General features: G+C 43.2%; 1 protein-coding gene and 2 pseudogenes across 1 annotated transcript; all 3 read left to right on the forward strand.

Moving 5' to 3' along the window:
• The first annotated feature begins 1607 nt into the window (after positions 1 to 1607).
• Positions 1608 to 9236, forward strand: LOC129865126 (protein adenylyltransferase SelO-1, mitochondrial-like; annotated as a pseudogene).
• A 780-nt stretch (positions 9237 to 10016) lies between these two features.
• Positions 10017 to 12938, forward strand: LOC129864797 (angiopoietin-related protein 5-like). Its single transcript, XM_055937086.1, has 7 exons — positions 10017 to 10189; positions 10817 to 10895; positions 10990 to 11017; positions 11097 to 11188; positions 11404 to 11521; positions 11723 to 11908; positions 12144 to 12938. Exons 2-7 carry the CDS (start codon positions 10830 to 10832, stop codon positions 12443 to 12445), a joined length of 792 nt encoding a protein of 263 aa, XP_055793061.1. The 5' UTR covers positions 10017 to 10189; positions 10817 to 10829; the 3' UTR covers positions 12446 to 12938.
• Positions 12939 to 22681: 9743 nt separating this feature from the next.
• LOC129864798 (angiopoietin-related protein 5-like) lies at positions 22682 to 26076 on the forward strand (annotated as a pseudogene).
• Positions 26077 to 27707: the final 1631 nt, after the last annotated feature.

The following is a 27707-nucleotide window of genomic DNA, read 5'->3' on the forward strand; positions in this document are numbered from 1 at the left end:
ATGGCAGTTGACATTGATTTTATGTTGAATATGATTGATAATTATAATCAATGGCATTGAAATAAATCAACGTGAGGATAATTTCATGGTCAAGTAACTCAGACCTATGGAAGTCTATCATACAAAAAGTAAGAATCTATATAGACAGGAATTAAATAGGGATTGTGTAGGCGGGGGAACTGTTTTCAAAATGTCTTGTTCCCCTAATCATTTTTAATAGACATCTATTCCCATTATAGGTTGTTTCAACTTCCTCCTAATTTATGTCTTGTGTACAGCCCAATGGATCAATACATTCGCTAATGTGATCTCACAATCACCATTTATCCTCTACCCTCCAATACTCACTGTGCATTTGGTTCTCCTTCTCTTGTAATTGTGTTGTGTGTGTGTTGTGTTCCACGTATTATAACTAAGCTGTAAGGCCGAGGGGGGTTGTGGTATATGGACAATATATCATGGCTAAGGGCTGTTCTTATGCATGACGCTACGCGGAGTGCCTGGACACAGACCTTAGCCGTGTTATATTGGCCATATACCACAAACCCCTGAGGTGCCTTATTGCTATTATAAACTGGTTACCAAGTAATTAGAGCAGTAAAAATACATGTTTTATGACACCCGTGTCAGCCAATCAGCATTCAAGGCTCAAACCACCCAGTTTATAATGTGTAACATCTATTCTAATGCTTATCAGTGACGGTGAACCTGACACACAGACATTACCTCATGACTGATGAACAAAAGACTTGTGTCATACCTCGTAACAGAGAATGGGTGTACTTCAGTCTGTTGGTTGTCCTTGACATGCGAGGCACAAACACATGACACCCCTGTACTACTCATGTTGACGTGGCCATAATCTGATACACACAACTTGTGTATATAAAAATATATTCACTGGAAAGCACATTTCACAAAAATACTCAAAGGAAAGGACGAGGGTGAGTTCCTTACCGTAATGAACTACACTCCAAAGACAAAACGATCTTCTGAGTGAATCTTTGAAAACAATAGTGTGTGTTGATGTTTCTGCAACTCTTTATAAACCATCTGTCGTGTATATCCTTTATGTATTTTGTGACGGTATACAGTATATGACTTGCTGTTGTATACATTTAAACTATGGGAATATGCATGAAAGTGGCCAATTGTCTCAAATGCCTATACTGTAAAAAAAAATCCAACTAAGCCTTTATGATTAAAATTCCATAGTCATATCCCACCATTTTGCCCAAAAACTAATCCAGGGAGTCCTTCCCCAGTGTATCCTCTTTAAAGATATAAACTGCCAATTGTATCTCCAGCTTCACAGATTGGCAGGCACAGCGCTTCCATCTGCATTTTAAAAGCCTTGGATGCTAGCTGGGTTTATTTTATGACCAGGACCAGTGCTGGAACTGAACCCAAGTATTAAATCTTCTGCATGGGGAATGGTCGATTCTGCCTGGGCCTCTCTGGCCAGACACAGTCACAGTGTTGAATTATGGATACCTGTATGACATCTCATTTCAACCCAAGACAGGGGTGATAAGATCTCCTGCACAAGGAAGCAATAATATGCCCTGGTCTATATTATTGGCAATTAACCACACACACATACACAACGTGACACACACACACACACACACACACACATAGCCAGGCATACCTTACTTACACACACACACTTTGAAAGCTCACTGTACAATAATACTTTCTTTGAGTATTGTAGCCCACTCCATCGGGCAATTAACATTCCCAATTTGGTTCAACCAAGGCAAAATAGACTAGAGGGATGTCACGTGACCATAATGACAACATTCAAGTGAGTCAAATTGAGACTTTAAAGACTTTCTATGTAGGCTGGTTTTGAATAGTGCACTAATAAACTCCACTCACTGTTTTGCACCATGATCCAGTCAGTGTGAGAGTTGTCATAGGCTAAATCTATGAGTGGATTATAGAGCACTTGTTTTGTGCCGGGCACGACTAACTGGCCGACTCGACCTCTGTTGACCACTATAGTGGTCACTGTCGGCATGGACTCGGAGGGCTGTGCATCCTCATCTCTCGAGCGCCTACCTTTCAACAATGTCGCGCTGAAAAAACTTCCACTTGACTCCTCCGAAGAACCAGGGTCACGAACGGTGAGCGGAGCATGCTTCTCCCGCGTCCAGCCACAACCTCTTGTCAACCCCACTTTCGTGGCAGTATCCGGACCAGCACTCGCTCTGCTTGGGCTAGATGAGGAGGAAATATTTCACGACTTGCTTGGTCCAGAATATTTGAGCGGTTCTAAAGTTTTACCGGGCTCGGAGCCGGCTGCGCATTGTTACTGCGGTCATCAGTTTGGACTATTTGCTGGACAGCTGGGTGATGGGGCGGTGTGTTACCTTGGCGAAGTGGAAGCACATGCGGACCAAATCGGTTCCATGCAGCGTGACAACCCATGTGGGCGATGGGAAATACAGGTGAAGGGTGCAGGTGTCACACCTTACTCCAGGTAACAGCTTTTATTTTTGCCCTGCGTTTTGAATAGTCTAGCTGCCTAGGCCTAATAGGTTTTCAAGGAAGGCCCGCGTTTTTGTATAAACCTATCACAACCGACAATTAGCCTACGATAGGCCTAAAATGGCAACTTCACAAACTTTAACAGTATTATGATTTACAGCCTAGGCTCTATACTTAATTTTAGGAGGTTAATGTTCGTTGTATGCACTCTTCCTTTTGCACTCTTTGTTAGTAATTCACTAGACCTATATAGATATACTAGATATAGATATATATATATATAGGGTTATGTTCCAGAATGTTCGTCCGTGCAAAGGCACACAATAGGCATTTGCTGACTCAATGGATCTGGCATCCCAGCCAAGTCTCCCATGTCAAGATTAGAGCCATGTGATACAATTGCACAACAGCTACAGAGCTGCTTAAGAGATCAACTTCTTGGCACACTTCAACACCTGCATTGCTAAACAATGCACAGGCATCTGAATTGTGTCAGGCCCACCTAGTGATTGGTACTACTGCTTGAGTAGGTCTACTTCTATTTGATTTGTACCAATTTGAATGCACACAAGACTTGTGCTCAAAGAATAAAACTCTTATGAATTTCAGATAGCTATCACTCATAATTGATTCTGGGACCAACACACCTTTTGGTCACACTTTACCTTCGTTTCACAGCTATCATGTGCATGTAGCCACGTAGAATCACAATTTCTTTACATCGTTACATGTAGGCCTAACTACTCTGTAAAAATAGGCCTAACTACACTGTAAAAATAACTAATTTCAAACAGAAGTTGGGCAGTACTGTACCTGGCAAGAGGACCATTTATAATCTTATCCTTATTATTATTCCTAATCCATATAATGGTTGTACTCCTCCTTTCTCATCCTCTCTCTTCTCTCGTCCCACCAGAGAGTCTGACGGACGGAAGGTCCTTCGTTCCAGCATCCGGGAGTTCCTGTGCAGCGAGGCCATGGCCGCTCTGGGCATCCCCACCACGCGTGCCGCCTCTCTGGTGACATCGGACCTCTATGTCAACAGAGACCCCCTCAACAATGGCCGGCGCCGTCCGGAGAGGTGTTCAGTGGTCCTGCGCATCGCCCCCTCCTTCATCAGGTGAACGGTTATTGGTGGTTCCCCTCTTCCTCTCAATTACAATATGTATCAATGGCCTCCTTTCCTTGTCTCCTTTCCTTCATGATGACCACAGTAGGAAGGTGAATGGATGGATTTTACAATATTTTTCTCCCTTGTCAAGTTCTCAGTGGTAGAGAGAGGACGTCATTGGAATATGATGATTTGGCCATATTATATTACTGTGATATCTTTCTTACTGTATGTGGGGTACCAGGGTCATAGGTGAAAGAAAACAAGGAAAATTATTAATTTAACAGCATCGGGATGTAGCTGACCGGCTGATTGACTGGCTGACTGGATGACTGGCTTACTGAATGACTAGCTGACTGACTGGCTGGCTGACTAGCTGACTAGCCATGAACTCTGCTTTTGTTACTGATTGCTGACTTGCTTGTGCAGGTTCGGGTCCTTTGAGATCTTTCAGTCTCGGGATGAGTTTTCAGGCCGACAGGGTCCCAGTCCAGGGCGCCACGACATTCGGGCTCAGCTAGTGGACTACGTCATCGACACCTTTTACCCTGACATCCAACGAAGCCACGGCAACCGCAAAGAGAGGAACACAGCATTTTTCAAAGAGGTATGGCCTACACTGAAACTTCAGATTCAACGTGAGGTGCCTGTAGCACTATACGACAACTGTACTACCCTTTGTATTTGTACTCTTATGATAAATATGAGATTGTTACTTATTATCAATATGAACAACGGTACCAGATGGACATTGCTAATATTCTAAAATGATTCTCTAGCACTGTACATAAACTATACAGGGTGAATACATTTCACCTTAAGTACACACTGTGACAAAATTACATTAATTTGCAGACCTGCTCTGTGGCTCCCCCTTGTGTTCCCAGGTGACAGTGCGGACGGCTCGTCTGGTGGCCCAGTGGCAATGTGTTGGCTTCTGTCATGGTGTCCTCAACACAGACAACATGAGCATATTGGGACTTACTGTGGATTACGGCCCCTTTGGCTTCATAGACAGGTACATCTGCCTCACTTGCCCTTTCAACAGGAACTTCAAGATCCTATTGACATCAAAACATATTCATTCAGGAAACGGATACTTGTATCACGCGTGCTGTGCATAACTCACAAAATAACTTATAGGCAAGCTGAATATACAGTATTATGAGGTAGGAAGAACACTGAGTTAAAATGTGTTATTATACATTTTTGCTAACAAAATGCAATTTGTGCAGTTATATACGGTACATAATCGACTAATCATAAGGGCTTATTGGTAAACACTCCATATCTCTACCCATCTTCCAGATTCGACCCAGAGTTTGTGTGCAACGCGTCGGACCGGAGGGGGCGCTACTCATACCAAGCCCAGCCGTCCGTGTGCCGTTGGAACCTGGCTCGTCTGGCTGAGGCCCTGGGCTCTGAGCTCCATGCATCCCAGGCAGGGACCATCCTTGATGAGTTCATGCCCCTCTATGAGACCCTTTACCTGGCCAACATGAGGAAGAAGCTGGGCCTACTGAGGCGGAAGGAACCAGAGGACCAGGAGCTTGTCTCTGAGCTGCTGCAGCTCATGCACAACACAGGTATGGCGAGAGGGATGGAACAAACTGTGCAGAAAACAGGCATAATGTACCTGTATGAACAGAGGGGACTAACTCTGCACAACACGTTATTTGAACCAGCAACCAAACATTTAAAGTCCCCCCTCTCTCTCTCTCTCACAGGAGCAGACTTCACCAACACCTTCCGCTTGCTGAGTGGAGTGTCCTGCCCTGTGGCGGGGGAGGGGAAGGGGGCCAAGGGCGGCCCGGTGGTGGACCTCATCCTGGAGCAGTGCGTCTCCCTGGAGGAGCTTAAGGTGGCCAACAAGCCCACCATGGAGCCCCGGTGAGGGGGGGTACAGTGGTGTGGCCCACCTGGAGGCTAGACCTCCATCACATGAAACCTAAATATGATCTTTAGTGATCAGAAACTCTGTTTTAATTCACAGTTCACAGGATTGGAAATGCAAGATGTACACATGTAATGCTCTACAACATGCATTGAGGTTAACTTAGAAGGGATTGACTTCAACAATTCTGCCACCAACCAATCCACTGTGATCCCCTCATTTTCATTCACACACAAACCACAAATGACTGGGCTATACAGTAGGTAAACCTAACAAATGTTCTCAGAAATGTTCCTAATCACATGTTTGAAAGATGTTGTGGTTCCTAATATCATCTTTCGTTGTGTTCCCTTGATGTGCAATCAGCGATTTGGAGAAAAATCATACAAGGATAATCTGTAAGTTATAGCTGTTTTAGTGCAGAATGACTTGTTTAAGGTTACTATACATTTGTATTATCTGTGGTTAAGTAGGTAGCTAGCAATATTAGCTACACATGCTAATGTAAGTGTCAGATATAGCACCTCAGTGTATGTATTCATATAGTTATCACTAAGTAATTAGCTAACTATATATATATATATATATTGCCCATTCTCCTAGCTAATGTTTTCAATCTAGCCCCTTAGTCTCCGTTTTTACCTCTCTCTTGACTCCCTCTATGCACACAGTGAGCTGGCTATGGTCCTCTCTATGGCCCAGACCAACCCAGCCATGTTTGGCCTGGTGGCAGACCGACCAGAGGTGGCCCATCAGCTGGAGAAGATCGGCAGGCTGAAGGAGCTGCTGAGCACCAATCAGGACGAGCTGAAGGCAAAGCAGAGAGAGGATTGGCTACGCTGGATCAGTCAGTACAGGTTGGTTAGTTAGGGGATGCCGGATCGAGGATCCTACTCAATCAAAACCACTTACTTGGTTATTGATGAAAGAAATAGCATGCTTCCTGCATACCAAAGCATATGAATTGATCCATACTTTCTTGGTAGTGTTTCACACCAGTGGTGGCTGGTGGCACTTTAAATTGGGAGGATGGGCTCATAGTAATGGCTGGAACAGCATAGATGGAATGGACTCAAACACCTGGTTTCTATGTGTTTTATTCCATTCGCTCCATTCTATTAATTATTATGGGCTGTCCTCCCCTCACCAGCCTCCTCTGTTTCACGCTGTAATCATGGTTTACATCACCCCCCGTGTGTGTATGATGACCCAGGAAGCGGTTGGTGAAGGAGTGTGATGGAGCGAGGGAGGTGTGTACCATAGAGGAAGAGAGGATCCGTGTGATGGACAACACCAACCCACGTGTGGTGCTCCGCAACTACATTGCCCAGAATGCAATACAGGCTGCTGAAAATGGAGACTTCTCAGAGGTATAGAATTGACATGTTGTATCTACTTAATACACTGTAGCTATCAACACATGGTGAATATTTTTGTTGTTGCACTTTCTGTTTGTTGTTATATTACAGTATACAGTGAGCTCAAAGTATTGGGACAGTGACACATTGCTAGGAATATTCCATGCTAGGAATATGGGAACAAATACTAAACTCATACTACACATTTAAGTGAATTTGTTCCAATACTTTTGGCCCCAAAAATGGACTATGTACAAAAAGTGCTGTAATTTCTAAACGGTCACCCAATATGGATGAAAATAATCTGATTACTTTTGGATTACTTCTTTGGTTAGCCAGCATCTGCCTCTTCAGTTTATGCTGCAGATATCTTTAGGCAAGTGCTGGCTCAGCTGCCTTATGCATCTTCTTGATGAAATGGCATCACTGCTAAAAGGTCAGCTGCACTGTCAAGTTCCAAGGAAAGCATTCAACACTCATTCTTTGGTTGTGCAATGTTAATTTGAATGTTTGACCCAGCTATGAATGTCTGTCCCACACACAAATGTCTGACCCATAACAGTCTACTATGATAAATACGTCAATAGACAGATGTAACAGATCCAGGAGTAATCAGATTATTTCATGAGTTTGATGATCAATTGTGCAAATACTTTGAATGTGGACTATTCTAAGTTTGCAAAACACGTAGATCTATCTGAAAAGCAGACGGGTAGATTTGAGTGTACTCATTTCTACTGAAACTGGAAGTTTAGCTGAGTAAGCAGCTGATTTGTTATGTGTCATTCCAGTACTTGGAAATGAACAGAATGGAGCAATGTTGACTAACCAAAAAAAATCCTTTTGACCCAAAGATCCTGATGAAATTTTGGATGATTCAGTTTTCAGTAAGTGTAAGTAAGTCTGATGATTTTAGTTTTTTTTTTAAAGGAGAGAACTTGGCCGTGTGAGATTTAAAATAGATTAGAACGGCTGGGAAAAGCTTCCATTCCCTCTGAAAGGTGACTTCCGGGTTGTCTAACGGCAGGTAGCCTAGCAGTTAAGAATGTTGTGCTAGTAATCGAAAGGTCGCTGGTTATAATCCACGAGCCAACTGGGTGAAAAACCTGATTTGCCCTTGAGCAAGGCATTTGACCCTATTATGCTCCTGTAAATCACTCTGGATAAGAGCTTCTGCTTAAAATGTAAAAACCTGCTACTTCAGTGTGCTTGAGTCAAACACATGCAGCTCACATCTTGATATTAGTTGAAGTAATCCAAAATGTAATCAGCTTTTTAAGACTAACTGTAATCCGATAATTATTTTAAAAAATTGTAATCTGGGTTGATTAGTTACTTAATTTTTGTAGTCTAATTACGTCATCACTGTTACATGTAATCCGTTAGTACCCAACCCTGTATATCATTGCTCATTATGTTAAATCAACTCTTGTTCAATCTCTCAGGTCCGCAGAGTTCTAAAAGTTCTAGAGAACCCCTACTCTGCCCATCCTGAGTCAGAACTACCTGGTGGGCCTAAAACATTTGGAGAGAGGTACCAGAAAGGGATGGAGAAAGACAAAGAGGGAAGGAAGGACGAGGGGAGGACAGATGGAAACCAAAATTGTGTCCCATATGACAGCAAGCCTCCTGTGTGGGCACGAGAGATCTGTGTCACCTGATCGTCATAGTGCCTCCCTGACCCCAAAACTCAACTGACAGTGGAGAAAGATGTAGATGGTGTTCTAGGTCCATTCCGCTTTTCAATGATGGAACCCTGCTCTTTGTTCTGAGTCAGTTGGGTTAATGTCAAGGGAGGTAGTTCAGAGTGTATACTTCAGAGTGCTCCTGGATGTCAATCAGTAGAATAAACTGATGGTGAATGAAGACTCAGGTAATCAGTCAGTGACCTGTCTGTGTTGGAGAGACCAGGGGCACCCTGACTGTGTGTCTATGCACACACACACACACACACTTGAATTTTGCATGTATTTAGATTATTTCACACACACCATGTAGTGTATGCATGATTAAAGAGATATAATCAAATAAACTCATACATTCAGAAACATAATCATTCATCATCTTACTAACACCTGCAAATGGTCTTCATCTTAGAACAGTGGTTAAAAACTATCTAGACACAATCTCTTGAATCCATAAATAAAATAATGTATATCTTAATAATACATCTTAATACAAGAGGCAAGGTTTCACACAATGTTATGTTCATGTATATTATGTGATGTGTTGAAAGTGAGAAAAAAGGCTTTAAAATTAGTTCTGAACTTCGATGTGCATTTAAAAAATATGTATGCAAATTTTTATGTACAGCAGGTTTGGAATTGCTTATTGATAACTTGCTGTACCATGTTACTCTGTCAAAACAGCAAACATTTTAATAAACCTATCACTACTGTATCTTTAAATTCTTCTGGATTTGATTGCAATGGACTTTTTCACATGTCTTTTCAGAATGTAGATGGTGTTGTACGTTTGTTTCATATGGATAGTACATACAGAACAGTACTCAGTACGCAGCCAATGTGCCACATTTTATTATCCTCACTTGGAGTGTTATCATAAGATGGCTTGATTTGACTGTCCTGATTGCTACAACCAACCCACAAGATACAGTCTAACACATGTACTGTGGTAGAGTGAACCTAGAGCTATGGCCATAGTCTTGTTACATAAATCAGGTACAGTACTACAGGTGGTTCCTGGTTTTATTCATTTTAATCCTGTAGTTCTCCAATTCAATGGTTGTTCTTACCTGGACCAGAGGGTGGTTAGAAAACTAGTAGTAGTTAGAAAACAATTCCTTTTGAATAGGATATATCTAAAGACATTTAAGAGATAAACACACATGGATTTGGTAACTTTTATTATCCGTACTTCTATTTGATTTCTTGTTCATTGGACTGTGCTGTGTGTATTCCTGGCTGTTCGTAATTTCCTGTAAAGTCCACTATTGGAATGTCAAGAGTGTTTGCTTTGGAGCTGGGGCTCTAAGTAACAGGGATCGCCCACAATAACATTAGCACAAGCACGGTGTGGGGGAGTGTTTTTCCGCAACAACACTATGGGCAAGTTCATTTTGCATGGCCCTGTGCCCCGGTTGGGAGGAGTTTTCACATTTTAGAACCTTCCATTGGTCCTTAAGTGAAATCTCCCTGTCTGTTAGCCCTGTCTGTGATACTTAGAGGCATCTGACATCGCTAAACTGGAAACGTGGAGTCAGAGTGTGTACAGTAGGCGGTGCTTGAGTCAATAAATAAATAGGCTTACAAGAAATCCTCTCTAAACTGACTGGTCGTAGACAATACACCATAAAGGAATACACGGGCAGAGGTAGGTTCTCTCTACATATGTGAATCACCTGATGACAATTTCAAATTTGCGATTATAATAACTTGCATGATATTTATCCTGTGTGAAATGTCTAATGATGTCAGCATAACAAAAAAACATCTATATTTTTTCCTTTTCCCTTATTTGGGAACATGTATGGTGTTTACTGTTCTGTTAATGGAGTGGATATGGTGATGTTTCAAGTTCTCTCCAAATGGTTGAGTTTTCTAACACAAAAGTACAGTAGCTCTGGCTCAGAATGTCTGTTTCTCAATTTTTGGTTTTCTACATAATCACTACATGTTAGAGGAGACAGAAAAAGTAATTGACTTGCATGAATGGCCTACAACAAATGCTTGCTTGTGTAGGGGACCAGTGTGGTTTCAGATGTGGACAGGTTACCGATGCCACAATAATCATACTAACACACACCGAATACTACTAAGAGATAGATAATATCCTTAGACAAAGATCTATGTTTGACATGACTTTTCTGTTTAAGACCTGTAAAGGATGCAATTTAGGAAACATTGCATTTTTACAACGTTGGGTCACACAGGGATAATAAGGAAACAGCAGAAGAAAAAGTAACTAAAATGACATTTCATCTCTCTCTCTGTCTCTCAGAAAATTTGACAAAATGTGGAATAGGATATTTTTTTGTGGACTGGTTGTCTGTCTCATCTGCCTCACTGACCAGACTCAGGTAAATATACAGTCAGTCAGCACTGATAAACAGAGAAACATGTTATTCCTTTAAACCTGGGAGTAATCATTACTTATCTACTGGTTTTGTACAGGGCCAGAAAAAAACTTTAGTTGTTCAAGGTAAGTGTTTTTTAAACCACTTCCATTGGAAAGACAAGAGTTAATGTGCTGTATGTTTATGTGTGTTTGCTTGTTTCAGGGACAGATTGCACACAGATCAAAACTCTCTCCCCTCGAGCCACCAGTGGAGTGTATGTCATTCAGCCTGCAGGAGTCAGATCCCCCTTTAAGGTATGGAAACATCTAAATATTTATGCCAGGTACTATATCATTTGGTTACACAGCCACACAGGGGCAGTAAAGCTTAGCTATGGAATGTTGAAGGTGTCGCCAGGCTTGCCAGGCTTGCCAGAGTTACTGAAGTTCTACAGAGTTCCATTCTTGGACCGTTTTTGTTCACAAAAAAACTATTTGTTGATTCAAAAGTACATTGATGTTGTATACAGGTGTATTGTGAGATGCTGGTGGACGGAGGCTGGACAGTCTTTCAGAGGCGTACCGGGGCAGAGGTTATTTTCAACAGGAAGTGGGCAGTGTACAAACAAGGCTTTGGGCATCTACGGAGTAATGAAGGGTCACTCTGAGCACCTCACATTTCACCAGCAACTGATACTATAAAATGTGTACTTTGCTGAGCCAATGTTGGCTAAATTTAAATGAATTTATGTCTATAATAATGTTTACCTCTAAGGCAATTTATAGAGGTTTCTCTATACTGTCCGTTTTTCTCTTCTCAATTCAGTTCTCTTCCCTGTTGTTTCCTAGAGGACCACTGGCTGGGTCTGAGTAAGGTGTTTGCTCTAACAAAGGGCAGGGGGCGAAGTTCGACCATGAGGGTCGACCTGTGGGACTTTGAAGGGAGCACTGCCTTTGCTGAGTACAGTGACTTCCGTCTGGGCACGGAGAAGGAGGCCTATAAGCTGAACGTTGGAGCCTACAGGGGCAACGCAGGTAACTGTGATTTCAACAGCACAAGGTGACAGTGGTCATATTATTTACTTCTGTGTTATAGTTATTTCACATTTGGTGGCAGCAATGGGACCATTACACATCACATATATGTCATATGATACTGTATGTATGCTGGGTTGATATTTATAAATGGTGTATGCTTTGAAAGTCAATACAATCAAGAGTGAAGTAGAACTGATGCACTCTCTCTTCATCACTCCCGGTCTCTCCGTAGGTGACGCCATCCGTGGGAAATACGCCGGCATTGACCAAAATGGCTTTGGCTTCAGCACAAACGACAAGGACAATGATGGCTGCTCGCCCTGCATCTTTGGCGACATCGCCGAGAACACGTGCAGCTTCTCGGAGGGAGGAGGAGGGTGGTGGTACAGTCGCTGTGGTTCTGCCAGCCTAAACGGAGACTGGCACCCCGCCGGCGAACACATCGGCTGGGCCTCCGGCCTCCACTGGGAGACCTGGAAAGGACCTGCCCCATACTCGGCCCGAGCGAGCCGCATGATGATTAAGTCTGTGTGAGGCCATGTCTCAATACATCTGAAATGGTTTCCTAGGCCTGTCTCCTTTGCTTTATGACCACCGGTCTGCGCCACGTTAGTGGGCATGAGTAGAGGAAACCATTGAAATAACTGGAACACACACAGCTATGTGTTCCATGGAGTGATGCCTGCATATTGTGCCATATTGCTTAGCTTGAATGGTCTGTTTATTTGGGTCTGTTGTGCAATCAACACACTGTATTTGTTTTTCCCATTCGCTTTGTTGTATTATATCATGGTGCATAAATCAGAGCCAACATGTAAGTGACAGAAATAGAAAATATCATTTTTTTTACCCTCTAAAGTCTACCATGAGTTATGTTTTCAGTGAAGAGAAAATACCTTGTAAAAGTTTTATTTGTTACACTGCAACAATTCTGCATCCAACTTCTGAAGTTTCATCACATAGTTTGACAATTTATATTGTAGAATGTTGATATTGCACGCATATTTAAATAAAATACATTTTTGAACATTTGTTTAGCACAAACATTCAATAATGTTCAGAAACAATTAATTTTGCTTGAATTCACACATTCAAAGCTCTGTGTTTATAGAGAAATAGAAGTTGTACTTATTGCATATTAAATCATTCATGGTTTCTCATCATACAGTAAATAGGTTTGTTGTTCTCCTACCCTAGAAGCCTGGTTTCTAGCTTTCATTGATTAAGGATCTTTAACTTTGTTAAACGTTGCTACATTTAAAAAAAATATGGTGACATCATTTAAGACCTTTAAGGTTGCAGTGACACATCCATAACCGGAGCGGAAACCAGATTGCATACCAGAGAGAATACTATAGACATCAAGAAAGCCAGTTAGTTGATTATTGACAAGTTTTTCCAACACTTTTGATAAACAGGGCAAAATAAAAATAGACCTATAACAGTTAGGATCAGCTTGATCTCCCCCTTTAAATAAAGGACAAACCATGGCTGCCTTCCAAGCAATGGGAACCTCCCCAGAAAGGAGAGACACACGGCTCCTGCCGCAGGACGATGCTGACCAGGAGGACGACCCCAGGGACGAGGTGCGGGTCAATCCAGACAGCAAGGTGGAAATCACGGATGATGTTGGGATCCAGAATGTCCTCCACCGGAACCCAACACCGCTCCTCGGGGGCCATATCTCTCCCAGTCCACCAGATACTAGAGCCGACCCCCACGGCGCAGGGAGTCCAGCAGAGATCTGACAGCATATGCCGGACTACCCTCAATGTCCGGGGGGTGGGGGTGGGCTGTCGTGGAGGACAGCATCAGCTAGGGGACCAGGAACCACCGGCCTGAGAAGGGAGACATGAAACGAGGGTGAGATACGGTAGTGACTGGGCAGTTGTAACCTATATGTCACCTCGTTGACCCTCCGGAGAACCTTGAACGGCCCAACAAAACAGGCTCAGTTTCTTGCAGGGCAAGCGGAGTGGGAGGTTCCTGGTAGAGAGCCAGATGCGATCCCCAGGGTGGAACACAGGGGTCTCATTGCGGTGGCAGTCTGCCTGTTCTTTTTGACGACGGACGCCGCGCTGGAGTCTCACGTGAGCGTCTCTCCACGCTTCTGCGCGCCACAACCACTCGTCAACTGCAGGAGCTTAAGTCTGGCGGGGAGTCCACGAGGCTAGGGCCGGCTGAAAACCCAGAACACACTGGAAGAGGGGTCAACCCAGTGGAGGAGTGACGCAGCGAGTTCTGGGCAAACTCTGCCCATGGAAGAAATCGTGCCCACTCACCCTGCCGGTCCTGACAGTGACTCCTCAGGGAAGTGAGGCTGACCGTGACCTTCTCCATGAAGGCCCTCCATACTTGTGATGTGAATTCGGAGCCACGGTCAGAGACGATGTCTTCCGGAAGGCCATAATGCCGGAAGACCTGCTGGAAGAGTGCCTCAGTGACCTGGAGAGCAGTGGGGAAACCAGGAAGAGGGATTAAACAACATGACTTAGAAAATCTATCCACTACCACCAGAATGGTGCTGAAACCGTCAGAGAGGAGATCGGTTACAAAGTCAATGGATAGATGAGACTAGGGTCGCTGAGGCATGGGAAGCGGCAGGAGCATCCCTGCTGGTGCATTCCGGGGGGACTTGGTTAAGGCACATATGGAACAGGAGTTAACATAATGAGTTACTTCCTGCGCCAGTACTTCTCAGCGATGGAGTGGATAGTGCGAGAAATACCTGGATGTCCAGCGACAACAGCTGTGTGTGCCTAGGTCAGCAGTCGATCCCTTGTCCCTGTGGGAACGTAGATGCGCTCTGGAGGACAGTTCAGGGCTGTGGGCTCCCTCTCTGTGTCCCAGGCCACTGGACCTACGACTTGGGAGGATGGGATTATAGGTGCACTCTGGACAGGACCCTATCCCGAATCGTAGATACAGGACAAGGCATCGGCCTTGATGTTCTTGGAACCTGGGCGATAGGTAAGCGTGAAGTCGAACCTGGTGAAGAAAAGTGCCCAGTCTGTGATTCTCATCCTTTACCATGAAATGATATGGTTATGGCGTTGAAGCCAAGGGAGACCGAGAATTATCTTGTGAACTGGTGATGAAGAAGAGGATAGTTTCCTGATGAGTGGACTACACGGACTAAACGGTGAGGGTGAGTGGTTGAGTGATGTGGGTGACGGTTCTGGACCCAAGAGGCCGACTATCCAGGTCTTAAATCGGGAAAGGAGAGGAGAGCGGATATGAGTTGATGTTAAGAGAGGAGGCAAGGGTCTGGTCAATAAAGTTCCCAGCGGCACCGGAATCCACTAACGCTGTTGACAGTACATGAGGGACAGTCAGCTAGTGTAATGACACCAAAAAGGGCCTGATGAAGATGGAATACTCACTCCTGCCCTAGGTGCTGGAGCCTCACATGACCATCTCTCTGCTCTTGTGGATCCCAAATTTGGACATGCCAGACACCTCTGGACCTCATGCCCTCCTTGTCCACAGTACAGACAGCACCCCAGCTGTATCCGTCTGTGCACTCCGCAGCGGGGAGACGAGTGAACCCTACCTCCACGGGTTCTGGCTCTGATCCCGAGTATTCACTGAGGGAGGGAGAGAAATGATGAGAGGACCGGCGCTCCAGAAGTAGGTTATCCAGACGGATGGCCATTGCAATGAGTGCCTCCAAGGTGAGATTGTCGTCTTGACAGGCCAGTTCCGTCTGGACCTCTTCACACAAACCTCTTCTAAACAGCGTGCGAAGTGCCGGCTCATTCCACCTACTGGATGCTGCTATAGTCCGAAAGGTGAACGAGTACTCAGCAGCCGTCTGATTCCCCTTCCGGAATTGCAGTAGCCGCTCACTTCCGTCTCTGCCCTCCGGGGAATTATCAAAAATACATTTAAAACAGAGCCATGAACCCTTCATGAATCCAGCTCCTCCTCTCCTCGCTCCCAGACAGCCGTCACCCATTCCAACGCCCGCCCAGTCAGCAGAGAAATTACCGTGGACCTCTCTGTGGTGGGAGCTCCCCTCTGGTGTGATAAGTTGAGGGAGCACTGAAGTAGGAAGCCACGGTATTTGGATGGTGTACCATCATATTTATCCGGGAGGTATCGCTGACTTGAGAGGTTTGATGAATGGGCTGATGTACTGGCTCGACTGGTATCCTCCGCTGGATGAAGGCAACGCCCCCCGGGTGTGTTTGAGATGTTGCACACTGAAGAACCTCCTCCATAGCCAATCCCAGCCGGTCATGGTGTTGATGTAAAAGAGAAACCTGTTCATTGACCGTCTGAGAGAGATTTAAATTTTCTGCTGCTTCCATGGTTTGAGTTGGTATTCTGTAACGATGACGCAGTGAGTCGAGGTGCAGGAAAAACATTCAATAAACAACAAACATGAAACAAGATAGCGTAACAGTGGCGAGATGCGTGAAAACAGGAATAACACTAACTTGAGGAATGAACAAAGGAAAGGGACCTATAATGAGGTCCAGGTGTGAATCATAATGAGGTCCAGGTGTGAATCATAATGAGTGCCAGGTGCGCGTAATGATGATTCCCAGGATCGGTGGTTATTATTTCCACGATGTCTCACGCCGGAGGGCAGGAGCAGGAGTAGATGTGACAGTCCGAGGCGGTTTGGTATAATTAAGCAATAAGGCCCGGTCTAATGCACTAATTAAGTATCAGCTAAGGGCTGTTCTTAAGCACAACGCAAGGCGGAGTGCCTGGATACAGCCCCTAGCCGTGGTATATTGGTCATATACCACAAACCCCCGAGGTACCTTATTGCTATTTAAAACTGGCTACCAACATAATTATAGCAGTAAAAATAAATGTTTTGTCATACACTTGTCTTACACTTACCACGGCTGTCAGCCAATCAGAATTCAGGGCTTGAACCACCCAGTTCCTAATGGTCAACATACCACAGCTAAGGGCTGTTCTTAGGCACGACGGAAAGCGGAATGGTTAGACGGTGCAACAGTTCAACACCCCAGGAGTAAATGTCAGTTGGCTTTTCACAGACAAGCATTCAGAGGTCCAGACAGCAGGTCCAAGAGAGAGAGAGAGACAGGGTTGAAACAGCAGGCCCGGGACAAGGTAACACCTCTGGTAAAACAGGTCAGGGTTCCATAGCCGCAGGTAGAAACACTAGAACTAGATTGGCAGCACTACAAGGGGGACTGGGGACAGGGACAGACTGGAGTCATCAGGCCAGGTAGTCCTGGGCCTCAGGTTCTCCAGGATGGGGGAGGGGGGACATAAAGAGAGAGAGGAGACTTAAAGGGAGTCAGCCTAAGATCACACAGTACAGCAGATAGGACAGACTGACCCGAGCCCACCGCCACATAGGGTAGCATAGATACTGGAGACTGAGACAGAGGGGGTTGGGGGACAGAGGGGGTTGTGGCCCCGTACAATGTTACCCCTGGACAGGGCCAGTCAGGCAGGATATAATCCCACCTATTTACCGAAAGCACAGACCCACAAGGGATATCAACAGACCACTAACTTACTACCCTGAGACATGGTCAGGTATAGCTCACAAAATATCTCCCCCACCGTATGAGCAGAGGAGCCAGTGAGTTATCCCCCGTAATAGGATCAGAGGCAGAGAATCCCAGTGGAGAGTCAGCCAGGCAGAGACAGAAAGGGTGGTGCATCACTCCAGTGCCTTATTGCCGTTCACCTTTGCACCTCTCGGCCAGACTATGCTCAATAATAGGACTTACTAAAGAGAAGAGTCTTCAGTAAAGCCTTAAAGGTTGAGACAGAGTCTGCGTCTTTCACATAGATCGGCAGACCATTCCATAAAGAGGAGCTCTATAGGAGAAAGCCCTGACTCCAGCTGTTTGCTTAGAAATTCTAGGAACAATAAGGAGTTCTGCATCTTGTGACTAAACTTTGGTATTTCACATAAACAAACAAAAAAGATTTTGCATTAATGACTCTGTGGTGGAAGTGTTCAACACCAAATAGTGCTCATCAAAGATTCTGAACATAAAACATGTGGCATTAAAAGTGAAATTCGAGTTTTGTAAATATACCACTTACATTTCATAAATGTGCCAAAGTGATTGAAAAAAACATATATATATACTGAGTGTACAAAATATTGAGAAATATTGAGTTGCACCCCCCTTTTGCCCTCAGAACATGCCTCCATTCGTTAGGGTATGGACTCTAGAAAGAGTTGAAAGTGTTCCACAGGGATTCTGGCCCATGTTGACTCCAATGCTTCTCACAGTTGTGTCAAGTTGGCTGGATGTCCTTTGGGTGTTGGACCATTGTTGATACACACGGGAAACTGTTGAGTGTGAAAAACCCAGCAGCATTGCAGATCCTGACACACTGAAACTGATGCGCCTCGCACGTACTACCATACCACGTTCAAAAGGCCCTTAAATATTTTGTCTTGGACATTCACCCTCTGAATGGCACACATACACAATCCATGTCTCCAGGCTTAAAAATCATTATTTAACCTGTCTCCTCCCCTTCATCTACACTGATTGAAGTTGATTTAGTAGGTGACATCAATCAGGCATCATAGCTTTCAACTGGATTCACGTGGTTGGTCTATGTCAAGGAAAAAGCATGTGTTCCTAATGTTTTTATAATCAGTGTATATTGTAGCAATCCTCGCTATATGAGGCATGTTACAATTCCCACCATGTGAGTTAACCCTATTGGCGTGATGCGTAAGGTGTTTGCAGGGATTGATATGAAGGTTTGAATCACTTGACCGAAAATATAAATAAGCTATTTACATGCAGACATTTTATATAGAGTACTGCAAGCCTTTCACCTACACATAGGGGAGAAACCAGAACGATCAGTTGTGGAATTCTTTGTATTTTAGTGGTCAGTAAAAAATTAAAATTAAAAATGGGGAGGAACGAGAAAGATCAGTTTTAGACTGGAATTGTTTGCAGTTTGGTTGTTTTTTTTTGTTTTTTTTAAATCGCCTGCCCAGTGAGGCAACCTCAGAGTAGGCTCAACTAGTACGACAGTACGACAGTACACTTCCCGCAGACAATAGGGCAACCCTTAGTGTCAATCCCTGTTTCACATCCCTGCCCTGCTGTTCACTACAATATCTTAAATGACAGCGTTTTTAATGAATTTGATTATATAATCTTGAAGCCCATTCAAAACAGCATGGGAAAGGATACTGAAGTAAAGCATAAGCAGCTGTCACTTTCACAGCGAATATAAATCCCTGATTACACATGAAGGCGATATCATGGCGACGTTAGCTGGCTACACGCATGCACAGAATCACCTGATCAGTGTCACGTCCTGACCAGAGTTCTTATGTGTTTTGCTTGTTTAGTGTTGGTCAGGACGTGAGCTGGGTGGGAATTCTATGTTGTGTGTCTAGTTAGTCTGTTTCTGTGTCCAGCCTAATATGGTTCTCAATCAGAGACAGCTGTCAATCGTTGTCCCTGATTGAGAATCATATATAGGTGGCTTGTTTTGTGTTGGGGATTGTGGGTGGTTGTTTCCTGTCTCTGTGTTTGTGTTCTGCACCAGATAGGACTGTAACGGTTAGTTTGTTTTGTCATTTTGTATAGTGTCTTGTTTTGTGTGAATTAAATCATGGAAAATTACCACGCTGCACATTGTTCCTCAGATCCTTCTCGCCTCTCCTCGTCTGAGGAGGAGGACGACTTAGACTGCCGTTACAATCAGGTCTAACTGTCGTGTAACTTCTCCCTTAACCATAGCCCTAACCTTAAAGAGTGACTCCCTTTAAAAAGACACAAATCCCTTTAAAAGCGGCCTATGTGGCATCAATATGAGTCAGAAACAGTTATTTTAGTGTCAAAATTCACTTATAATTTTGGTCAAGTCGGAGTTTGGAACATCAGTGCGTCATAACAGCTAAATTAACATTGGGTTTCAATTTAAAAATGTCCATTTGCCCACTAACATGGGGTGAACAGTTGTGGTGATTGCTCTCTACCCAATAGCATAGACAGTGAGACAGAACTGCCGAGCATCTACGACTCTGTTTTCATAAGACAACACATTGCACAATTTTTTACTTGAGAAAAACTGCCCCAAACACCTTAGTTATAATGCAAAAAATAATTACAGATTTATTTTAGATTTATTCTGGGGATTTTTAGGAAGTGAAATAGGCTACAGTGTCTCATAGTGGACAAAAATCATTAACCAAATGCAGAATCAGTCAGGAAACACCTCCAAGATTGAAATCTTGTTTTTCTAATGAGCTACAGAAAAACACATGTGCCAATGGCACTTTAACCAAGTTGAAGCATTGGCTTAACTTCACCTGGGTTGTTGTGAAATTGAATCATCATTTTGATAAGCTAATGTCATTATTTTGACAAGGCAAGTAAATTCTTGTCATAATTCAACATTCCAAAATCCAACATTTGCGACTGTTGGATAAACGTCTAGTATCGTAGTGAGTTGATAGTAAATATACTGTTTGTGACAACTGTCAGTGACACAAGCAACAATAAAGGCAAACATACTTAGAAAAGGGAGTACTTTCCCTGGACCACAATTGAAGGACGTTGACTTAAAATGACTTGCCATTAACTATCTTCAGATTATGGGTCAGCTGGTCTGGAGAAGCTCTGGTCATGCAGCTGTAGGTGAGGTCTACCTCTCCAGTGCTCAGAAGGGTATCCTACGAAGCAAGCTACATCTACTCAGGGTTTTCTAAAGCTAACCAGCTTCAGTTAGCTTCATGTTCCAGCTCAGGGTTAATCCGTACTACAACCTCTAGCAGACTTGTAACTCCGCTTGCATGTCGCACACGGCTGGTCACACACCAAAATCTTCATTGAGACAACGTTAAAACATAAATCCATGGGCAAGTCTGCCACATTTTAATTTGTACTGAAATCAAAGTGAAAGAAAAAGTTACCACCCTGCATACCACTGCTGGCTTGCTTCTGAAGCTAAGCAGGGTTGGTCCTGGTCAGTCCCTGGATGGGAGACCAGATGCTGCTGGAAGTGGTGTTGGAGGGCCAGTAGGAGGCACTCTTTCCTCTGGTCTAAAAAAATATCCCAATGCCCCAGGGCAGTGATTGGGGACACTGCCCTGTGTAGGGTGCCGTCTTTCGGATGGGACGTTAAACGGGTGTCCTGACTCTCTGAGGTCATTAAAGATCCCATGGCACTTATCGTAAGAGTAGGGGTGTTAACCCCGGTGTCCTGGCTAAATTCCCAATCTGGCCCTCAAACCATCATGGTCACCTAATAATCCCCAGTTTACAATTGGCTCATTCATCCCCCTCCTCTCCCCTGTAACTATTCCCCAGGTCGTTGCTGCAAATGAGAACGTGTTCTCAGTCAACTTACCTGGTAAAATAACGGTAAAATAAAATAAATAAATAAAATAAAATCTTGCAAATTCTGCAAGCTATGGTATGAAATAGTATTTTAGAAGTGCTGTCTTTATTGTATTACTTATCGTTAATGGTCGACTTGTGAGTTTATCAATGCACAAGCACCTTTCTCCTAGCTAGTTTAAATTGCATTATGTCATTACTAAATGTGTAATGTGATATATTTAAGAGGAGTTAGCCTGCCCCGGAGCAGGCTACTTCTGAAGGATTTGTTGCAATAGAAATTTACCTGGCTAAAAGGTGAGCCACTTTTGTAAGACCAGTTTTTCAGAGTTGCAGAGTTACCTCGCTACCACCTCGAACCTGCTTCGTAGGGTTACCCATCTGGTCACCTCTGAGCCTGTGTTTGGCAGGGTGTGTCAAGACAAAAAAAAATTGGGGTCCTGATACCTCCACTATGGGTTCAATGCATCGAAACCAATGACATCTTTCTGCTCCAGCAAGCATTACTCATGTCAGAGTTTTTGCAGACCAGAGTCACAGAGGAGCCATCCCATTCCAGAACATCGGTGTTGGACACTGAGGATAAATCTGAGGGAAGAGCATCCACAGAACAGTGTTAGAGGGAACTGATTGGTCTACAGCATAAACTGAGGAGTGTCCAAAAGTAATCAGATTACCAAAAGTACGTTACTCATTTTGCGTAATCCAATGGATTATGTTACTAATTACTTATTGTCATGTATTCTGACCGTGACCAATGGTTGCGGTAAAGAAACACATGCACAGATCATGATAAGGATCTTTCCAGGGGATCCACGGGGGTGGGACAGGGACGGAACGGGGGTTACCTACGGCTCCGCACCCTCAACCTAAATAAATAGGTTTACAGGAAACCCTCTCTGAATGAACTTTAAACTGACTGGGAGTAGACCATAGACCGTAACGGAATACACAGGAGTAGGTAGGTTCTCTACATTTATTAGTCACATGCAGGCATATTTCTAATTTGTGATTATAATAATTTACATAATATGTATCCTATGTGAAATGTCTAACTAGTATTTAACTGTTTAATTTCGGCCTAATTGGGTCAAACTGAATTGCAAGGGTACATGTATGGTGACCACTATGTTGTGAGTGGAGTGGAAATGGTGAAGTTTCAGGTTCTCTGTGATAATGTTGTGATATTTGACACTAGTTTGCTAAGATAAGTTAGACATTAATATCAGTCTTTTTAGCCATTTCAAAAAGATGATAATATTTTTTATTGTAATCCCATCAAAATTATGTGATATCAATGATATCCATTAAAAGGAAAAAGCTGAAAATAAAATGACATTCTCATCGCTCCCTCTCTCTGTCTCGCTGTTCCTCTCGCTCTCATCACTCCCCCCCCTCTCTCTCATCACTCTCCCCCCTCTCTTTCTCCCCCTCTCTCAGAAAATTTGACAAAATGTGGAATAGGATATTTTTTTGTGGACTGGTTGTCTGTCTCATCTGCCTCACTGACCAGACTCAGGTAAATATACAGTCAGTCAGCACTGATAAACAGAGAAACATGTTATTCCCTTTAAACCTGGGAGTAATCATTACTTATCTACTGGTTTTGTACAGGGCCAGAAAACACCTTTAGTTGTTCAAGGTAAATGTAACACTTATTTGTTTTACTTACATGAAAACACAAGAGACAACCATTCTTAACCTAACCCCTGTCTTTTTCAATATGTTATTGTGTATGTGCATGTGTGTTTGCTTGTTTCAGGGACAGATTGCACACAGATCAAAACTCTCTCCCCTCGAGCCACCAGTGGAGTTTATGTCATTCAGCCTGCAGGAGTCACATCGCCCTTTAAGGTATGGAAACATCAAAATATTTAAGCCAGGTACTATATCTACTAGGGATGCACAATATATTGGTGAGCATATCGGAATCGGCCGATATTAACTAAAAATGCCAACATCGGCCCAATGTCTTGTTTAACGCCGACGTGCAAAACCGATGTCAAAGCTGACGTGCATACCTATATAATGTAGGTAGATGACGTAATGACGCCACGAAAAATACAGCGCTACACAGAACAAAAGCAGAAAAATACTAAACGCACACTTCCAACAACTAAACAAGTTCAAGTCCAGCAGTCATTTGAAAGAGTAAGAACATTTCAGCGAGACAACTCAAAGGCGAAATCCATTAACGCCAAGATAATGGTTTCATTGCCCTTGACAATCAACCGTCCTCTGTCGTGGATGATGTTGGCTTTCACTGACTGGTCGAGCGCCTGTACACACTATTTTTCAGATGTTGCCCTACCGGAGTTACACAGTTTTGTTGAAATGTGCATCTGTGAGCTACTTGCTATGGGCGTCACAACTGACATTTGGACCAGCCATGTCAGCCCCATGAGCATGCTGAGTCTGACAGCACAGTGGGTTGACGAGGATTTCGTACTGAGGAAAGCCGTATTGCATGTTCAAGAATGTGCTGGTTCTCATACCGCTGTTGCCATTTCAATGGCATTTGAGAACATGTTTGAAACATGAACACTCCTAGCGCCATTCGAACAACTGACTCGATAAATTAGCTAATCAACTGCGTCTGCAGAAGACGTGATACCCTCTGTATTGAAACGCCTGCTCAACTAAACTGCCGACACAGACCGTGGGGTTAAAACTTACAAAAGTACTCAAGGCTATGAACAAGCGATTTGGTGGCATTCTCTCTGAGCCTCTTTACTGTGTCACCACCATGCTCAATGCTAGGTACAAGGACCGCTACTTCGATCCAGACCAGAAACAGGGTTTATGTGAAATGTTATATACACAACAGGACAAGATGGAAACGGACACAGTGACAGTGCGCACAGAGGAAGAGAGGCCATGGACAGACAGAGCTGAAACTTCACTGCTTGACATGTATGATGAAATCCTGGTTGAGAATGAAACAACTGAACATATTAACCATGAAAGAGCACAGCAAGGAAGTAAAGAAAATAGGTTTGATTATGTTTTACTGGTAATGATGACATACGTAAATGCCAACAAAATAACTTTTTGGTCAGTGTGGTGTGGTGTGTGTGTGTGTGTGTGTGTAACCTTTATTTAACTTGGCAAGTCAGTTAAAAACACATTTTTATTTACAATGATGGCCTACTCCGGCCAAATCCATACGACGCTAGGCCAATTGTGCGCCGCCCTATGGGACTCCCAATCACGGCCGGATGTGATACAGCCTGGATTCGAACCAGTGACTGTAGTGACGCCTCTTGCACTGAGATGCAGTGCCTTAGACCGCTGCATCCATGTGTGTGTGTGTGTGTGTGTGTTAACTATTTAACTGTACTAGAATGCTTAAAAGGCCGCTAAAATTTTAAATACAATTATAAATATTTAAACAAAACAACTTGTCAAAAACATAGTTGATTCAAAAGTACATTGATATTGTATTCAGGTGTTTTGTGAAATGCTTGCGGACGGAGGCTGGACAGTCTTTCAGAGGCGCTCTGTGGCAGAGGTTCTTTTCAACAGGAAGTGGGCCAAGTACGAATAAGTAACTTTGAAGGGAGCACTGCCTTCGCTGAGTACAGTGACTTCCGTCTGGCCACGGAGAAGGAGGCCTATAAGCTGAACGTTGGAGCCTACAGGGGCAACGCAGGTAACTGTGATTTCAACAGCACAAGGTGACAGTGGTCATATTATTTACTTCTGTGTTATAGTTATTTCACATTTGGTGGCAGCAATGGGACCTCTACACATCACATATATGTCATATATGTATTCTGGGTTGATATTCTTAAATGGTGTATCCTTTGGAAGTCAATACAATCAAGAGTGAAGTAGAACTGATGTACTCTCTCTTCATCACTCCCTGTCTCTCCGTAGGTGACGCCATCCGTGGGAAATCTGCCGGCATTGACCAAAATGGCTTTGGCTTCAGCACAAACGACAAGGACAATGATGGCTGCTCGCCCTGCATCTTTGGCGACATCGCCGAGAACACGTGCAGCTTCTCGGAGGGAGGAGGAGGGTGGTGGTACAGCCGCTGTGGTTCTGCCAGCCTGAACGGAGACTGGCACACCGCCGGCAAACACATCAGCTGGGCCTCCGGCCTCCACTGGGAGAGCTGGAAAGGACCTGCCCCATACTCGGCCCGAGCGAGCCGCATGATGTTCAAGGCTGTGTGGAAGAAGATTATTAGAGCAAACTAATACGAAAACGAATCATGAAAACTATTTCGTAAACTGAAATAAAACAATTAACAAGGCAAGGTTTGACAAACAAAACTATACTGAAACTTATCTTTAACTTACTAAAATAAAAACACTTGACCAGTTATGGTCTATAAGTCCAACATGGTCAGAGTCACCATGTTTTCAGTGAAGAGAAAATACCATGTGGAAGTTTTATTTGTTGCACTGCGACAATTCTGCATATCTAATGTGAACAGTTTAAAGTGTTTGACATAATTTATAGTCTGGAATGTTGACATTGCATGCGTTTTCAAATATAATTATCTTTAGAACATTTGTTAAGCACACACTTAGCCCATACTCAATAAAGTTCAGACACCATTATTTTGCCCTGTAAACATGCTTGAATTCACACATTCAAAGCTCTGTGTTTAAAGTGAAATAAAAAGTTGTACTTATTGCATATTAAATCATTCATGGTTTCTCATCATAGAGTAAATAGGTTGTTGTTCTCCTACCCTAGAAGCCTGGTTTCTAGCTTTCATTGAATCGGGATATTTAGCTTTGTTACACATTGCTACATTAATCCCAGGGCTCACTTGAAAAAGAGATCTCAATGTGACTGATCATGGTTAAATCAAGCATAAAAAGAATGAAGGCTTCAACTTTGATGAACAGATTACGATTAACAAATCAACATGCCCTGTTGTGCCTACTACAACTATTTGAACATGACGTAACATTTCAGATAAAGCAGAACAATTAGAAGAAAGTCTTCGTCAACAATTTAATTTCTGTTTCAAATAAATTAAGCCCACTTTGTCACCTGTAGGAGTCTCACTCAGCATTCCTGTGATTTCTTTACACACTGTCCTGAAGAAATAATTATGCACACACAAACAAAGAGGTATTGTAACAGGTATTGCTATTTTTATTATGATGCATTATATTGAGGTATTAACCCAGAATAACATCCAAATGGACTAACAGACTTGGAACATTCAAGTGGTCATGTCTTGTGTCTTTTGACTTACGTTCTTTCTTTCTCTCCTCTTTCTCTTTCTTCTGGAAGACTTTTCCATCCGGCTGCTCCTTCCATCGCACAGATGCACCTCCATCTGTCTGGGCGATCTCTGCCTGTATCTTAAAACAACATGGATGACAAATGCTGTATAAAGATGTGATCCACAGGAAATGATCTGATGGCCATTTCCTCATTTGTATAAGGGTTGTCACATGTCTGAGAGGTATTCTTTCACTCCATTGATTGGGCTACAGTACAACGCTGTAAAAGAGCCATAGCAAATCTATAGCAAAGATCCAAAGTTACTCCCTGAAACCTCTCCTCCCACCTGTGTGAGAATTTGCTCTTTCACCAGAGGGTCATTAAGGTCAACTCCTGGAGGTACTTTCAGAAACATCTTCACCATGCTTACAGTTTTCTTTCCTGTGAAGAGAAACATCTTGACATCAGGCTCTTATTCATTAGTGCACACCGTAGCAAAAGGTTTTGCAACAGAAAATGAAAACAAACGTTTCTTATACCCTTTGAAAGTAACTGCCTCTTAACTGCCTCTCATTCCGTATCATGTCCCCTAATCCTTTCAATGGGGTTGACGATTATATCATAACATTTGTAAAAACGCAGTAATTTAAGATATGTGAAAAGGTTGGACACGCCTACTCATTTCAGGGCTTTTCTTTATATTTTCTACATTGTAGAATTATACTGAAGACATCAAAACTATGAAATAACACATATGGAATCATGTAGTAACCAAAAAAGTGTTAAACAAATCAAAATATATTTTATATTTGAGATTCTTCAAAGTAGCCACCCTTTGCCTTAATGACAGCTTTGCACACTCTTGGCATTCTCTCAACTAGTTTCATGAGGTAGTCACCTGGAATGCATTTTAATTAACAGGTGTGCCAAGTTAAGTACATTTGTGGAATATCTTAACCTTCTTAATGCGTTTGAGCCTATCAGTTGTGTTGTGACAAGGTAGGGGTGGTATACAGAAGATAGCCCTATTTGGTAAAAGACCAAGTCCCTTTTATGGCAAGAACAGCTCAAACAAGCAAAGAGAAACGACAGTCCATCATTACATTAAGACATGAAGATCAGTTAATCCGGAAAATGTCAAGAACTTTTAAAGTTTCTTCAAGTGCAGTCGCAAAAGTTGTCTCTATCTTCTTGCCGTTTGTGCTGTTGTCTGTGCCCAATAATGTTTGTACCATGTTTTATGCTGCTACCATGTTGTGTTGCTACCATGCTGTGTT

This window comes from Salvelinus fontinalis, chromosome 11 (genome assembly GCF_029448725.1).
Source record: "Salvelinus fontinalis isolate EN_2023a chromosome 11, ASM2944872v1, whole genome shotgun sequence".
In the NCBI taxonomy this organism is placed as follows: domain Eukaryota; kingdom Metazoa; phylum Chordata; class Actinopteri; order Salmoniformes; family Salmonidae; genus Salvelinus; species Salvelinus fontinalis.

Coding starts and splice junctions, on each gene's coding strand:
- LOC129864797 (XM_055937086.1), top strand. CDS start 10,830: ATGTGGAATAGGATATTTTTTTGTGGACTGGTTGTCTGTCTCATCTGC. Junction 11,018..11,096: donor AAAAACTTTAGTTGTTCAAG/GTAAGTGTTTTT, acceptor TGCTTGTTTCAG/GGACAGATTGCACACAGATC. Junction 11,189..11,403: donor GAGTCAGATCCCCCTTTAAG/GTATGGAAACAT, acceptor TGTTGTATACAG/GTGTATTGTGAGATGCTGGT.